Source organism: Xiphias gladius, chromosome 22, assembly GCF_016859285.1.
Source record: "Xiphias gladius isolate SHS-SW01 ecotype Sanya breed wild chromosome 22, ASM1685928v1, whole genome shotgun sequence".
Classification (NCBI taxonomy): domain Eukaryota; kingdom Metazoa; phylum Chordata; class Actinopteri; order Istiophoriformes; family Xiphiidae; genus Xiphias; species Xiphias gladius.
In genome coordinates this window covers 7,094,701-7,112,510 of record NC_053421.1, presented here as the reverse complement: position 1 = coordinate 7,112,510, position 17,810 = coordinate 7,094,701, and the positions used below count along the sequence as shown (strand labels likewise).

At 39.8% G+C, this 17,810-nt stretch overlaps 1 protein-coding gene across 1 annotated transcript in view; it reads left to right on the top strand.

Annotated features, from left to right (window-relative positions):
• me1 (malic enzyme 1, NADP(+)-dependent, cytosolic) overlaps nt 1-17,810 on the top strand; it is an 86,541-nt gene that overhangs the window by 66,755 nt on the left and 1,976 nt on the right. The window contains exons 6-12 of the mRNA XM_040118572.1: nt 2,943-3,046; nt 13,000-13,109; nt 14,396-14,493; nt 15,505-15,618; nt 16,366-16,471; nt 17,363-17,505; nt 17,637-17,810. Of these exons, the coding sequence (XP_039974506.1) occupies nt 2,943-3,046; nt 13,000-13,109; nt 14,396-14,493; nt 15,505-15,618; nt 16,366-16,471; nt 17,363-17,505; nt 17,637-17,810 (849 nt within the window). The remainder of the gene's footprint in view (nt 1-2,942; nt 3,047-12,999; nt 13,110-14,395; nt 14,494-15,504; nt 15,619-16,365; nt 16,472-17,362; nt 17,506-17,636) is intronic.

The following is a 17,810-nucleotide window of genomic DNA, read 5'->3' as shown; positions in this document are numbered from 1 at the left end:
CAGCCAAGACAACACAGGAGTGGCTTAGGGACGACTCTGAATGTCCTTGAGTGGCCCAGCCAGAGCTCTGACTTGCACCCAATAGAACATCTCTGGAGAGACTTGAAAGTGGCTGTCTACTGATGGTCCCCATCCAACCTGACTGAGCTTGAGAGGATCTGCAGAGAATGGCAGAAAATCCCCAGATCCAGGTATGCAAAGCTTGTCGCGTCATACCCAAGAAAACTTGAGGCTGTATACACTGCCAAAGGTGCTTCAACTAAGTACTGAATAAAGGGTCTGAATACTTATGTCACTGTGATATTTGAGTTTTTCCTTTTTAATAAAGTTCCAAAAAATTCTAAAATTCTGTTTTCCCTTTGTCATTGTGGGATATTGAGTGTAGATTAATGAGGGAAAAAATGAATTTAAATGATTTTAGCATAAGGCTGCAGCATAACAAAATGTTAAAAAAATGAAGGGGTCGGAATACTTTCCGAATGCACTGTAGGTTTTGAGTCTGTCTTCCAAAATCTGTCTAGATAGGAATCTGCTGCTTGTTGTATGATGAAATATGAGCCGATTCCTCAAAGCAAAGTCTGTAAGCAATCTATTGCTGCTAAGTGGCATTTACTTCCACCTAATTCATCACAGTCTCATTTTCCCTCTGTCTCTCTGTCACACACACCTTCCCATCCACCTCTACTCTTAGATTTTCACACTTCCCTGCCATATCCCTCTCACTCTTCAAAATATTCATGTGCAAAGGTCGAAGGTCACTCCTTCAGTTAGTTCACCTTTGACGGACTGTTTAAAGAAATTTTAAAGAAATTTAAAAAACAGTGCCCAAGACCTGTTTCCTATAGCCACTACGGTTAAATATTTACATTTCTCATTCTCATTCATCCTCCGGTTGGAACTCATTTCACTTCTGTCACTTTACAGTGCATAATTTGGTCATAATACAACCAGACAGTGGCTACTCCAAAAATGTCAAGCACAGAATGGCTGAAATTTTTAATAAAACCAGAAGATTTTTGGGAATGAGCAGATATGCTGTAGATGCAAAATCAGAGACTAATTAATAATTGATGTTTTACCAGACACTCGGTAATTCACTCATCCAGTGTCATTATGTGTCATAAAACTGTGCGAGCATGATTAATATTAAAATAGAAATGACAAAATTTCAAACAGGGTTATGGTTTGCTATACCTGGAGATGTATCTGCAGATTGTGTGTGAATTAACATGACAGGTGTTGCTCGGTGCTGTATGATCACACACACAGTTCACATTATAGCAGAAGGTCTAAGGTCTACAGAGACACAGGTGTGTGTACGTGTGAGGATGTGCTCACAATTTGTAAAGTATATATCTCTCCTCTTGCTCTAAATCTCACATCCAAGAAATGTCAAGACCAGAAAGAAATCATACACACGCACAGACGCCTTGGTCTTAGACATTCCCTGAGTTCCTCTGTTGTTCCTGTGACAGAGGGGTTTATATTCTATATGAGCATGCAAGAAATATACAAACACTAACATACACCCACATATATTTTTTATTCAGGAATTTTAATATACATAACTACCTTTCCCAATAAATATTTAATTCACCTGATGTAATCGTCCTGTTAATCGTTTTTACAGATCAGTAAAGTGTAGTCAGTTAAGTCAAAATTTGTAAGAATTTATTAAACAGAAAAAGGCAGGAAAAAAAAGGTGAGTGAATCTTGAGGATTATAGGACTGAACTCTGATCTTTCTCTCTGGATGAGGTTACTGAGGTTGTTTCAAAATAAAACCATCTTCTCATACTTGGAGGTAAGGTTTCATTGGCTCTATTCGGCCATCGACAAAGGTATCATTGAGCCGTGAGAGAAATGATCAATAATTTTAAAAAATGGTCCAGGCTCTACCCAATGAAAGGGGAATGCTACCAGTTTTAAATATGAAAAGAAGTTTACTCAACCCGTAGTGTAATGGCTTCTTTGGAACCAGAAGGTGCTTTCCAGCATCTGAATAAATTACCCTAGCAATGTCATCAATCCTGACGATGTAATCATAGTTATTTGGGTTCGAACACTTTTAACACAAAGCTTGTGTTACAAACCTGGAGCGTGGAGTGTGAAAGACATGGACATGGACCAGGCTGGGGCTGTTTAATTAAAAGACACTATAAAGTCTCATTATGAGAAGTGTAGGGTCAAGTGTTGTTTGGAGCTTGATGCATGCTAGGGAATAAAAGTCAGGATATCTCCACTTCTGCTACACAGATTTGAATTCGACTCTCGCATGTCCCCTAGCCTTTTGAAAATGCAATCCCAAACCACTGGAGAATAGCCTAGTCCTCAGTCACGTCAGCAAGGCTTTATTTTACAGATCTGTAATTTCCTGATACATTACTAGAAAGTTTCTTAGAAAGAATTATGTAATTTGGGACTAATTATTGTATAGCAGAAGTATATTTTCTTCAAAGAACTGCTCCAATTAAATATAAGTAAACATTCATTCATTGCTCATTTATGACTGGAAACTTTATTCTTCATAAATGTTGATCTGAATAGTTTACCTGCAGTGCACTGACTAATGACTCTCAAGGTTACACTGGCAATTTATCTTTTTAACTAAAAGATATTGGGTTACTATCAAGTTTTATTCTGTACTTATTTATTAGATTCACAATATATTGACTTGACCGTGTCATGTGGGTGTTCCACAACCTGTATAAGGCTTTATGCAGCTGGCATGCAACATGCACAATGCTGACAATGCACTGTTTGTTTGCATCACATTAGACTTTTATTGAAATTGCAGCTTTAAACCAAAAGGCATTAATCTCAGACACAACGTTTGTTTAAATAAGTGTTTTGAAGTCCTTTCTTTCTCCTTCACCTTCAGCCTTCTTTGTTTTCTATTCTCTCACCTGTTGCTCTGACCTCTGCATCCATGTGTTTTTACAGGCACTGCTGAAGGACCCACTCTACATTGGGCTGAGGCACAAGAGAGTCCGTGGCCAGGCCTATGATGACCTGCTGGATGAATTTATGAAGGCTGTGACAGACAGGTATGATCATATCGGCCCTCAAGTCATGATTTGCCCATTTCCTGTATGCGGTCTGCTATTGTCATCATAACAGAGACAGCACACGGTGCTCTTAAAAGAAATGTGTTGAGCAGTTTAGCATGGTCAGTGCATGCAGTGTGATGCAGCCAAATGTTTTTGGATTCAGAGATGTGGAACTTAACTCACTGGTGATTCAATTTTAGCTTCTTTGAACTAAAGTTTGGTTGCTAAGAAAAATCAATCCAAAGTCTGCTTACTGGCTGAGTGGCATTAGCTTATTGAAAAGTGATCGGAGAGCCTTGGTAACAGTTGGCGCTATTGATTATATTGGCATGATTCTCTCCAAAAAGATGTCTGAGGACAGCAAACCAGCTATTTGGAGGATGACTGAACTGTCAGAAGGCAACATATTATCTACTTTGAAACTCTCCAGAATAATCTAATTTATTTATTAATCCACAGAAACTCTTTCTCTCTTTCTTTGTTTGCTGTAAACGGGATGTTTAGAAATGCAATGCTTGATTATTGTGAATGCGTAGGGAATATGATGGAGCATTTAAACAGAAATGCTTACAAAAATAGTGGGAGATCACTGGTTTGTGGAGGGATCTTTGTTTTTTCTGTGCTCACTCCACTAATCTTGTCCAAGGAAAATATCTTGCCATATCTTCCCCAAGCACAGAGGATGCGTAACTCAGAGTTTTTATGTCATGTTGACATTGAGCAGTAGATCTCAGTCAGGGGTTAACTCTTGCTTCTTTGACTTGGAGGAAAAGCAAAGCATTGAAGTGTTCAGTGTTCCATATTGTCACTCATTTAGTTTGCTTGTACTCCTATCTTTACCCTCTTCCTTGAACTGACATAGAGATTCGTGCACCACGATGCCCCTCAGGACTTGAACCTAATGTGTTTACTGCAGTCCTGTCCTTGATGAGTGACTTTGGTATACATTTACTTTGTATCTCTATGTCCCTGTATGCCATGGAGCCACCATGGCCCCACACACACACACACACACACACACACACACACACACACACACACACACACACACACACACACACACACACACACACACACAGAGGCCTGGTTAAGCCTTGTCCCAACCCAGAGGGGCCAGAGTCCAGAGGGAGAAGCCTGGGTCTGGGCCCCCTCCAGCTGGCAACAAGAAGCCATGACTCTAATAACCGGGTGGCTTCTCAACTACAGGGAACAGTGATGCTTTTTTCCCTAAAGGAGCCAGATTGGCAGAAAATGAATAATTATGGGCTCAGAGATTGAATGAATGATTACAGCTCTGTAGTCTTTTAAGTAATATTCATGTTTATTTTTTCTAAGAAACTAAAATGAACTAAAATACTCCAGATTAACTCATCATCAATAAACAGGGAATCGACGGATTTCTTAAATCCACCATTTAAAAATACTTCAAATAGTGAATGGTTAGTGATGCAACCTGTTTGATTTCAGGCCAGCCTCCTATTCTCCAGAAAAGAGTTGGATCCTGTTGAGCAATCAGTGCTTGTTGTCTGCTGCTTTTGTCTACAGGCAGAAATAAATTATCTCATAATCTCATTGCTCCTGCACACACCCACAACACTATAAAAAGGATGAACCAAGGCTCAGCCCTGGTTTTAAAATTTTGAAGTCTGTATTTTCTCTCAGGGTAACACTCACAATTTTGTCACATTTCACCACACTTAATCCCTATTGCATCTTTTGTAGTAGTGTGCAGATTTTTCTGCATAAATGTGTTGAGATGATGATGGCTTTGAGGGATGTGCTGGAAATGAAAAATGGACAAGTAGTAATTAACAAAAGAGTGGCTAAGTCACGGACTTACACTGCACTGTGTGTGTTCATCATAATAAAGGAAAATGTCATCCAGTGCTAGCTCATTGAAATGTTTTTAATAGTTTTTCTGGACACAGACAAATAAGATATATCAGGCTTTGGTTACACAAAGACATGGTCATTGGTGGATTTGGTTTTAAATAGGATTTGTCGACATTAAGAAAAATATAGATACAATTTAACTTTACCAGCTTAATTCTTTAAAACAAAAGTACTTAAAGGACTTGTAGACCTTGGGTAGATATAATTAATTAAATGTATATTTTTGGCAGCTAAACTAAGCTATAACTTCTCATATCACAAATGGTTGTACAGTGGTTGTATTTTAAAGGTTTTGTATGGGTGTTCCCCATACAAATCTGAGTAACATGCAAAGACTGCAGGAATGCCATCAACTTTTTAAAATTCTTTGGCACTGAGAGAATAAGGAACAGACAGACAAACCAGTGGATGAATGGATGAACGGAGCAGCAGAGGGGAGGAGAAAGAATGCAGAATGTCTTTGTCATTAATGATGGCTCGGGGATATGAGAAATAATGTGTGCTGAGAGATGCTGGCTCTCTGGAGAGTGAGAGGGGGCTGGGGATTTATTAAGGCCTCAGCCACAAAGCCCCGTAGGGACAGAGGCAACAGACAGCCTGTGTGTGTACACAGAGACACACATATGCGCACAGGTTCAACAGCTGTGTTTGTACAGAGCACCCTTGTCTGTGACCTTCTTTGCTGAGTTCCTTTGCTGGCTCTCTACGGCCCTCATTAATGTGCTCCAACTAAAAGAATCTCTTCGTACCTTCTCCTCTGCTTCTACTCTCCCCCTCAGTGCGGGAAGTATGTTTGACATCCACCTACTTCCCATTAGCTGGAGATTCAGATTTCATCAAGTCTAGGATGAAGCCAGATTGGGTTTACTGAAGGAGCTGGGTGACTCGTTAACTCCTCGTCCTACAGATTGGCCCAGACATAACACCAAATGTCTGAAGGATTCGCTACAAGGGAAAGGGCCAGTCGTCTCATGTCTCACGCTCTTTTTCATATTATCAAATATACTAATAATGTCACAAGCATTATATATTGGACTGGTTTGGCAGTAAGTGGCAAGACACCCTACATGTATTGCTCCAGCAAACAATGAGTCCTAAGTGTTTTTCTTTTCTTCTTCTAATACCCGCATTATTGTGGCAAGTCATAAACCACAGGCAAATAAAAGTTTTGAGCAACAAAGAAGCTGTGTGTTGTTGTTGTAGTGTGGCTCAGATAACTTAAACAGCCCCATGGAAGGAAAGGTTGAAATGTCTTGTCTGCCTGCGAGGTTGTTTTCTCTTGCTGGAAGTTTGCAGTGTCCAAAATGATCAATGAAAGCACCAGAGTGTGTATTATGCAAATGAATGATGAGTGATAGGCTTAGACACAAAGCTAGCACTGTTTACTATAATGTCTTTAAAGATTTTGAAAGCCTATTTTCTTAATCAGCTTCTTACTGTGAGTAATGTGCATGAACAAAACATTATCTGGGTTAAAACAGGTTAGAACAGTTTTGGTTATTTCTCAGGTGAAATATCCGTCTGACCTCTTTTCACCTGTTTGAAGTGGGCAGGGCTCAGATGGGAAGAGGTGATGCCACTTACTCCTGAGCACCTATCAGCATATATCAATATTTAAATCCGAATACGATGACAATTGTGGGGTTATTTGCTTAACAGATCAATCAATCAAACCACACCCACACAGTCCGGATGAAGCTCATTATCTGGGTTTTTGACTGTTGTACTCTAAATGAATAATACCTAAGGATGCTTTTTTTGGTCACATGTTTAGTCGTTAATATTTAAGGTTATAGAGAAATACTTAAATTTTGAAGCTAAATTTTCCCGAGCTTAAACCTGCAATATTAGCATGCACTCGGAGTCATGTTTGTCCACCTGATGGATGTAAATCCAATATTCACTCTCCTTTTAACTCTATTTTCCTCTCAAACAACTTCTAAGGGGAATATTTGGCCTGCTAAATGTTCCACAATGTTAGCCAGCTAGTTGCTAACTTTGTTTAGTGCTGGGCAGGTAGCGTAGAGTAGGTTTTTAGCTGCCAATTGACCGAAAAAGCTGCCAATTGTGGCCAAAAAGGACACTACGAGAGCAGTGAGAGTGAACCAAAACAGTAAAAACCCTAACAACCAGAACAATGAGCTGCAAGACGCTAGAAGGTTATGTAAACCTGAGGAGAAATGCAGAGTAGATTAACAATTCTCTGCGAGTTCATCACAACAAGCGACACCTCTTACACACAAGCAGTCATGTGATCTATTGTTGTTATTGGTAATAGCAGCTTAGAAGTGGTAGCATATTTATGTAACATTGTGAAGTTGTTTATGTAAAACTGCATGTCATGCCATGAAGAAGCCTACAGGTTTCAACAGCACTTTAGAGTGGAAGCCAGTGATCATGGCTGTATTGTTCTCCTTTCAACTAACTACAAGTCAGATACTGTGGGTTGATGAGGAGTGAATCAGTAAATGAATAAACAAATATATGTTGGATTTAATAAGAGAATATTCCTCAAGAATTATTATAATCCTCTACCCTTCTTCATTTCTCTGCTGCTCTGCTGAGTTTTTTGCTGTCACATTTTATATCCTTAAGCAGATGTAGGGGAGATTTTTCTTGCCCGCGCTCTCAGCCCAGAGATTTTTTTGATCTATCTAAAAACATAGATAGATCGATAACAGACAGCCAGTAAATTAGTACATTTTTGTATATGTGGGTCACCAAAAAATACCTACCAAGAACCCATGAGTAGGTACAAAATAAGAAGTACAGCGAATAAGAGGCTAAACAACTTCATTTAGGAAAGAACTCCCGAGTATTTTACCATCATTCTAAATGCATCATCATTCTATTTGTATGGCTGTAGTTGTAAAGGTACACCCTTCATCCCAGGGCCCCAATGTTTTGTTCTCCACTAACAGTTATTATGTATACCATGTATACCACCATGGAGTACTTATTGTTTTGGTGGTAATAAGAATTCAATTAAAATGCAATTTCCCACAATTATTTTGGTATATATATTATAATTGTAAAATAAATTACACTAAAACTACTTCTATAGCAATATCAACACATTAACCCAACACATTAAGTTCCCACTTTAAACATCTGCATGTATGTGTATTGCCGTTATGGTACGTTTTGTGAACAATCTCTATCCCAGTCCCTCCATCTTTCTCCTCTGCTGCTGAGAGCTTAATGGAGTTCTCACAGCACAGTAAGGAATATGGCCTGTGTTTTTCATCTTTTGGGTGTGCCCTGCCTTGCTTAGGTTACTGCTCTTGATACTTGGGCTTAGACACAAAAGCAAATCCTGCTTCTTTGTCCAGGTTTTTTATTCCTTAATTCACCTGGATGCAATAACAGCGCGCAGGGGTGTGAGGCCGGGAATCTATAAAAACGTAGCGACCAGGTGACATGGCTGTCTCCGCCTCTCTCCTCTGCTCTCATTTTGTGTCATGGATGCATTAAGAGCTGCAGGTCTGTGTGTCTGTTTGACCGAGGCAGGAGCTGAGCTACACACTGAGCTAGACACAGACACGCGCGCAGAGCAGAGAGGCCACATCGGGCAGGAAGAAGCGTGCGCTCTAGCTGCATTTACACAAAATCGGCAATGCGGCACTTTCCCGCAGAGTTGTGCGGATGTGTGGGCGTGTTTATTTGTGTTTTAGAATGTAACCGCCGTGAAACAATCCGAATATAACCTTTTATTTCTCTGATTCACTGCTTTGTCCCCAAAAGTAGCCTATGACACACACACACACAAACCCATTGTCAAAAACACTCCCCCTATCTTTATTGGTTTAGACCAAGGACCAAAGAGCTTTCTGCTTTGGGAAGACTTTTCTTTCTGTAATCCCACAACCACAGATAGTCACTCTGTAGTTTATGGTCAGTTTGTGTCCATAAATATGCATGTGTTCACAACTCAGTCATTCTCAGATCCATGTCAGAAGTCTCTGATCTCTCTTAACTGTCACCGTCATAAAAAAAAAAAACTATGAATTCAATATTTGGCAGGCCACATTATCCTCTGTCTTTACTGTATGATGAGAATAGTTGCAGGATTTTCAGCATGTTTTTCAACTTCTGCAGAGGACTACACTCCTAAGTCCACTTCTTTGGACTCTGTGCATGAGCAGCTTGGTTCTGCATGAACTGGCGTGAACCCTCTAGAAGTGAGATGCACCAAACCATGCCAGTGGGAGCTGCGCTGGCAGCGGGGAAAGGCCACATCTATCCTCGCCTGTCGCCTGTTTCTGTCTCCTAAAGCCCAAACACAATGAAAAGTTTATGGCTCCCTTCTTGGCTTCATTATTCCCCCTTTTCACACAGGCTCTCAGTGTTTTAGTGCTGCTCTCTGCTTGATAGAAAACACATTTCTCTCCTCAATGCTACTGCCGTGTTGGCAGTAAGTCAGCGGGGCTGTCAGTGTCTGTATTAGGCGTCGGTGTCTTGCACTGTGGCAGAGGGAAGGATAAACACTGACCCAGCAATGGCGGTCTCTCATCAGGACATTAAATTTTATTGCAGCTGAACTCAGGTCCCTTCTCATCCTGCATTTCTTTCTTGCTTTGCTTCCGCTCAGCTTCATCCTCCTCGTGCTGAAAATCTAAGCAGTTTAGCAGCCGCTGCAACAAGTAGGAAACAGCTTTAGTGAGTTGTACAATAACAGTGCAAACAAAGATCCTTTTCATTATGAGGTATTAGGTGGGGTTTTATGAAGAGAGTGAAAAAGAAACAGAAAGTTAAAAGAAAGTGAAGGAAAGGAAAAAACAAAAGAGAAAACCAAGCGAGAAACCTTAACTGTGGAACTCAAACGTGATGAGGACGGAATAAAAACATTCATCCCCTTGTCACCTCTCCCCGTTGTTCAGTTAACAAACAGGGTTGCAGGTGTTTGGGATGGCTCGATTTGTTTGCTCAGCCTGTTCTCAATTTCCTCCATCACTCACTGATTGAAACATGAGCGCTGCTGTTTTTAATACATGCTTCAGACTACCCCGCCCTTCCTTCCATTGTTTCTAGCTGTGAAATAGACTTAATAAATGTTATACTGCTTATCTTTACTTTAAAGTCGAGACAATTAACACACATTAGTGTAGTTATCCCATATCTCCTGCTTTTGTAATCTGTATTGCAAAAATATTAGTAACAGTTGTTTAGTCTTAATTGCAATTACAGCTTGTGTGAGAATTTTAGGATAACTTTTAAATTTCTCATCCCACTAATAGAATAGTAAAGCGGGAGGGGACTCTGGTTCCAGAAGACTTTTTCCAAATTCTGTATTCCCATTTCATTCTTGTTTCTTTGAAAGACATTCTTAACACAGAAAAACAGGACTCTCCTGCTCAATGTAGTGACCCCGTAGGTTTATGTTATGGCCACCAGTTTCAACTTTTTCGACTTTGTTTCTGAGAAATCATGTTTTGGCCATCACTCTGCCATCGTGGACAGGTCTGAATACTACAATACCCATGAGCCTCCGGCACCGTTGCTATGGAGAAGATGCCACTCAGAGGCGCAAAATTGGAATGATAGAGAATGTAAAATGCTTCACTGTTGCAGTTGTTACCAAAACATGGTGACGCAGCTGCTGAATTCAACCAAAGTTGACCCCAAAATTAAAAATGAAATGGTTTAAGCTGCAGATTCTGCTTTTAGTTTCCTAAACAACAAAATCTTTGTTGAAATTTTTATGTACACAAGCTCTTACTTTGTACTTTTTGTACTTTTTTTTTTCCTAAGCAAAGAACCACTTGTTTTGATCAAAGAACCATTTGTTAATCATGTGGACTGATGCATTAAACTATCCCGGTTTAATCAAGTGATCCAACACTGAGTCAGGTAACATTTTCTTTGGGCAAAATGAATGGGATTTTCACTTGTTGAACCAATAGCTCTCACCATTTCACAACTCAGTCGACCACTCACAGAACCCCTTTCCAAGCAGTGATTGTCCAACAACAGTTTAGCAACTATTATTATTATTATTAGTCAAGCTTTTGATTCAAAATTGTAAGGAAATAAAGCTGTGCATTTATCTGCTATGATGTAAGCTACAATCTTGAGCATATCTGGCTAACAAGCTAAGTCCTATACCAGTAACCTGTCATTGGTTCGAAATCCAAGAATTAGCATATCATTAAATATTTACTACAGAAATTATTTTTTTGGGGTTACAGATTGACTTAAAATGTCATCCCAGTCTTGACTAGCACATCCACTGTGTAGTATTTCCCTGTAGTGTGAAAACCAGTTCTGGATGCAGATCAGAGTTTAGGGAAACATTGGCAGCTGTGTCCTGCTCTTGATTGGATTTAGGGACGTTTAAACTCCAGAAACTCCAGCTAAAGTTGTTACCCAAAATAGTTTTACATTTGCAAAACACAAAGGTTGGGCCTCATCCTAAAAGCATTTTCTCTGTACTGGAAAAAGTGAAACATATTGTTTGAAAGTACAAACACTGAAACAATAAAAAGTCTGTCTTGCTTTTCCAAGTATGTAAGCTAGGCAGCCAAACAAGGTTAATGCTATTTTGAAATGAAAGAAGAGTCTGATCTCACATTTTCTCTTAGTATACTTATGACTCTCTAGTACCACCCTGCAATAGAAGAACAGTAATGTTTGTTGACATGTTTTCTACATGGATAATCACTTGTTGAGGATGCTAACTTTTTGCCTGGTAAACACAGCTTTAGCCTCCTCAGTCTTACAGCATTATATCATGTACATAGAGTTTATATTTACATTAACATGGTTCTCATTATAAAACGAATTACCCAGGAATGTTAAAAACTCAGCCGGAGATGGTATTTTCGGTTGAGTCATAGAGCCAATGGTAACCTCATCAGCTAGTTAGCTAGAGCTGATCAAATCTGCCGCCGTCAGTTGTCAATTCAAGTTGCAAAATCAACGGCTACCGGCTAGAAACAAGAAGCCTGCTTTGTCTTCCTACGTCTGGAATCAAGAACCTGTTATTGTAACCTATATTATACAGTAGTTTAATGCAGGCATAGCAACAGAAGTGGGATTGAGACTTTTAGAAAAGCCATGAAACTTCAGTTGATTTTGATTGGGGTTCATTTGCAAATTGGATTTTAATACTGAGTATTACAAAATAATAATACTAACTAATAATAATAATAACAGCTTTGTCATCCTGCACACCTTCACAAAGTGTTCCTTTCCTACTTTTTATTCTTTCCTTTTCCTACCACTGAAAACCTGTCTTTCATATTAGAGACAGAGCAGCAGCAGTTGCTCTGCAAATATCCCGTAAATTCCTGAACAAAAGTTTCATGCTTTGAAAGGCATGGGAACTTGGGATTCCTTTTTGTTGCTGCTAAATCTAATTTAAAGACTCATAACACTGGTTTTAAGGCTTATTTTTGTTATATGTTTTTGTAGGAGCTTATTGACACAGGCTCCTGTGTATTGACTATATGTGATAGGTGGTCTGAGCAGCATCTTGTTAAATTGAACACTGCTGGTTTACTGGGGGACTGGGTGGGCTCTGTGCTCTTTTCTTTCAAATTTAGTGTTTTGTGATTCTGCTCCTTTTGTGGAGGTTTGACCTCCCTCATGGAAACTCATTGTGAGGTGCAATCATACAGCTGGGGAAAACAGGGTCAGCTTGTCAAATATTTATTAAGCAAAAATCAGTGTACAAAGTTCTGTGACTTTAATTTTCACTTCAGACATTACTTTTAACAAAAAGGGAGAATTACTTTTTTTTTTTTTATTTAAATTTGAAACACGTTCATATAGCTGTGCATTTTCAGAAAAGTGAATATAATCCATGGTTATAACTTTGTGCACTGACAATCCAGCATCCCCTCTCTTCATTTCAGGGCCTGTGCTTTGTAGTGTAGTGGGAGAGCGCCCCCCTCTGGCCTGAAATATTCTTTCAGAGCAGAGGCTGCTCTAGATGTCTGTGTAAAAGTTTATAAAATTACCCCTCACCTTCCTTGCTTTCATGACTTTTCTATATCTCTGCCTTTTCAAGATGTCTGTTGGTTGAGCCAGAATAAATGCAGCTCTTCTTTTCACAGGTATGGAATGGACTGTCTGATTCAGTTTGAGGACTTTGCAAATGTTAATGCTTTCCGTCTGCTGAGCAAGTTCCGCAACAAGTACTGCACATTCAACGATGACATCCAAGGTAACCACAGGATCAGTATAAACATATGAATATTTGTAGAAATTAATCTCGAAATTAATCAGCTATATCAGCGGGTGGTTCCAGTCTCCTCCCGCTTCTCCTAATTTGTTTCAATAAAGTGTTACAATAAAGGGTTTTGTTTCAATTTCTGTTTTGATATTCATGTTTTCTCATCAACTGACTGTGCATGTTCAACTTAGACTGAAAATCTGACGGTTAAATATCACTTTGGTCAGAACTGTTGTGTAGAAAGTCCACTGGGTGAAGGTAAAGAGGGTAAAGATGCTGGTCACCAGTCTGTCTGTAGTGAATTAATACGCCAAGGTGGAGATAAACAGCTATCAGTGCTACTGACAGACCTTAGTCATTTTTACTGTTGACATTCAATAACGATAGAACAACTTTCATCCTCATGTCAGACACAGCTCTGCTCAATATGAACCACTTCTGAATAATCAAATATACCAGATTATATTAACACCTTCACATTATCATTGTTTTTACATTTCAGATATTTACTTATTTAACTCACACTCACTTAATAAAATGAACTCACAGTAGTAAGGTTTATGAGCAGCAGTGACCGCAATTTGCACTTTTGTTTCCCTGGGTTTCCCATCTCCGGATACATACATGGCGGCTTTAATCTTAGAAGTGTGTGTCAACACCAGACTACACACCGATTCTCAGCAGGATCTAGTCTGTGGTGTGTTCACACTTGAAAAGTAACTGATGTATACACAAAGCAGGCAGTATGCAATTTCGACCTTGCTGCTGATGAACAGTATTTTAAAGTTAAAGTTAAAGGTGCCCTGTGGAGTTTTCTTCCATATTAACATGTTCATATTCAATGTTACTCACCAAAATGCATTGTGTGTATCCTTCAGTTCTAACGAACACGTTGGGTGCAGTTCCTTCCCCATAAAACCATTGCCAAGCCCAATTTAAGAAATATATAATTACATTGTTTGCATCCGCGTTTGCTAGCTTGCACCCTGCTCCATCACTGCCCTTGTTGGCCTGTTAGCGCCACCAACTGTCCATGAGTAGAATAGAGTGAATCACCAGTGGGATGTGACTATTTCTGTCTGCGTGCTCACACAGACCCACTTGTGATGCAGTAATGATACAGCAATTTACAAAGCCTGTCTAATTCTTTGGCAGGACCACCATTATTATGAAGAAATATTTTCACCGTATTGTTATGAGGTTAATATAAATATATAATATCAGTAAGAGTAGATTTAACTCTTAGGTGTTGATGTTGATGTATGTTGATTCCTTAGGTACTGCTGCTGTGGCAGTAGCTGGACTCCTGGCCGCCCTCCGCATCACCAAAAGCAAAATGTGTGACCACACAATTGTGTTCCAAGGTGCAGGGGAGGTGGGTGCAGCACATTTTTAGTGAGGCTGACTATGTAAGTTTGGCTCTACAGCAGCCACTGTGAACACAAGAGGTATTAGGAAGAGAGTGACAAATTTAATTTCCGTTAATTTCCGAAGGTATCCTTAAATCAGATGCTTGAAATCATCATCGTTGGTATAGGGTTTTAAGATGCTGGTTGTTTATTTGCAATTACCCCCAGCCAGGGACGTTTCATTTCATCGCCGCTTTCTGTCCTGTCTTTTCCTGTCAGCTCGTTACTGTATCCTATCTATCCAAGGCATGAAAACATGAAAAAGACATTATTAATAGGGAAATTAAATGTGACCACAAGCCAAAAAAGAACAAACAAACCTGTGTCCTAGTGAAGCATGGCGTGTTTAATTCTAATTTTATTTTTGAGATAAAAACACTGCGAAACAAGTCTGTGAAATGCCAAAATGTTGTGAAACGGTAGCAATTGTCATAAAATCAGCAAACTGTCTCAGTAATGTAAGTCACACAACAGTAATCTCTATCTAAAGTCGATTAAAACTAGCTAACTTAAGCCATATTAAGCTTCTTGCCTTACTTGGACAGCCTCACTTGGTCCCAGAGTGTATTGAATTGAGCAAGGGTATGTTTTATTGCTTAAAGTCATTTTTATTTCTAAGCGGAAGATCATGTTTTTTCTTCTTTCAAAAATTACATATTCTCAATTTAAACAAGAGACTCAGACCATTAATGCCAATGGAGCATACTGAATGCTGTTTTAGCAAAAGAACATTTTGCCCTATTTGATTTGTCTGCAAAAGAATGAACTTGGTGTATAATACCACTCCTTCTAGTACCATTACTCAAGCCTTTTCTCTCTCAAATGGAAAGAAAATATTGTGATTTCAGATCAAATATTCTTTTGGCAGATTGATGAGATTTTACATGTTAATCGCATGTGAAACTAAAGCTGCCAAAGCTGGTATACAGATATCCTGAAGCAGCTGCTCTTTTATTCCTTTTTTGTCTTGCTCCCAGGCAGCGATGGGGATTGCTGAGCTGATCACCATGGCCATGGAGAAGGAGGGACTCGCTCAGGAAGAGTGCTTGAAAAAGATCTGGATGGTTGATTCCAAGGGTCTCATTGTCAAGGTGTCTTCCTAAAATCCTGCCAGCATACGTGTACAAACGCATGTGCACATGCAGGCATAAATGCACTAATCTAATGTAATGTAACCACTGTAGCAGACCAGAATGAATGGTCCACCATTGTATTTGCTTTGATTTATCATGCAATCTTCAAAAAAGAAAAGCCAGCAAGTAGAGGAGTTGAGGCAGATAGGGAAAAAAAACATCACAAAAGTAAATTCGGAAATGAATAACACATGACAGACTGATATTAAATTACAGGTTAAGAATATCTGAGGGTGGATTCTCCTGAGCATTTTGACGTCAGAGCTGCCCCCGCAATCCAGAAAAAAATACTTCAGATGATTCATTAATTAATATGACAGAAGTGTTTTCTTGGAATTACGGCAAAAGGCTCTCCAGAGTGCTATACATCTGTTCTGTCCACAATATCCATGGTATTTTTTTATCGTCTCATTCCTCCTCCTCCTCCTCCTCTTCACTGTCTTCTCTCTTCCCTCTCCCTTCCATCCAAGCTCCTGTCTTCATATGCATCTTGTTTCACCTCTTCTTTTTCTCTCGTTTCCAACTAGTGATCCTCCAGCCAAGAGGAACACTCACAAGGAATCCTTTATTCCCTCAGCGCTATAACTGTTTGAGAGCAATAACAGTGACTCCACGCATTGAATTCAGCCATGTTTTTTACAGTGTTTAGTGTTTCCACAGATGGTGTAATGTCAACTTCTTCATCCCCTCTTTCCAAATCCTTAGGGTCGGGACCACCTGACTAATGAAAAGGAGAGGTATGCTCATGAGCACCCAGAGATGAAGAAACTGGAGGATGTAGTTCAGGAACTGAAACCCACAGCTATCATTGGTAAAACAACAAACGTGAATGTTTTCCAGCCTTCCTCCAACCTAACCAACCATATATGTCGTTTGTCCATACCCTCTGATACGACACATAGGAGCGTCTCCGGAGGTATCTCCCCTACGTGGAGCGTGCCAGTGGCAGTGTACTGGACCTTGGTCGTCACGGTTACAGTAATAAACACACAGTTAAGGTTATGGAACGGTCACAGTTTGGTTAGATTTGGGCACAAAAACAACTTGGTTAGATTTAGGGGAAGGATCGTGGCTTGGGTAAAAAGTACTTCTTTGAGGTTAGAGGACCTTCTTTGAAATGGTTACTATAATAAACACGCGGTTATGGTTATAAAACGGGCATGTTAACAAAAACAAAACTGACTACCAGTTTGAAACACGAAACTGACCTTGGTTTCCTGTGTCAAAGTCCAATATATCCACCCTGACCTTGCCCCATTCATGGACTTTGTTGCTTTATATACTGTACCTGACTTCCTCCTTTGCTCCCGTCATAATTACTACAGCCACTAGAGGTTGCCTAGCAATAAAACGTAAGTATGGGTTGTAGTAAGCTGCTTGCACACACGACCTATTGGCTGGTCTTTTAGGGGAGGACAGTCCCATGTTTTCATGAGACATCCAGTTTGCTATTTTCACACTGCTTGTTGAACAGATTGTCAAATTAGCATAGTGTTTAATAGATGACCCACTGGACTGGATGCGAAGAATTGTTGAGAAAAAGGAGTGATAGTAAATTATTTATGAAATGCTGAAGATGATCCACAGAATATCCAGCATTTCAGCCAGTCTTTAAAGTTGAAGGACTAGAAAAGTTAGAAAAGCTCCTGAAGAAATAACCTAAAAGTGTAATATACTGCACATTGCTGGCTTTCTGTCTCAGGTGTGGCAGCTGTTGCCGGCGCATTCACCGAACAGATCATCAGGGACATGGCTTCTTTCAATGAACGCCCCATCATCTTTGCCCTCAGCAACCCGACCAGCAAAGCTGAATGCACTGCTGAGCAGTGTTACACGTTTACAGAGGTACTGTCTCAGGAAACTCTTGAGTCTTGTTTTACTGCCATACATGTCTATGATTGATTTCTTTCTCTTATCTCTTTAGAGAAATGGGTGAATAATACTTCCATACATTACTGTACTACTCTGTACTGCAGGGGCGGGGCATCTTTGCCAGTGGCAGTCCCTTTGACCCCGTCAACTTGCCTGATGGGAGGACATTCTATCCTGGTCAGGGGAACAATGCGTACATCTTCCCTGGTGTGGGCCTGGGCGTCACAGCTTGCGCCATCCGACATATTACTGAAGAAATCTTCCTTATTGCAGCAGAG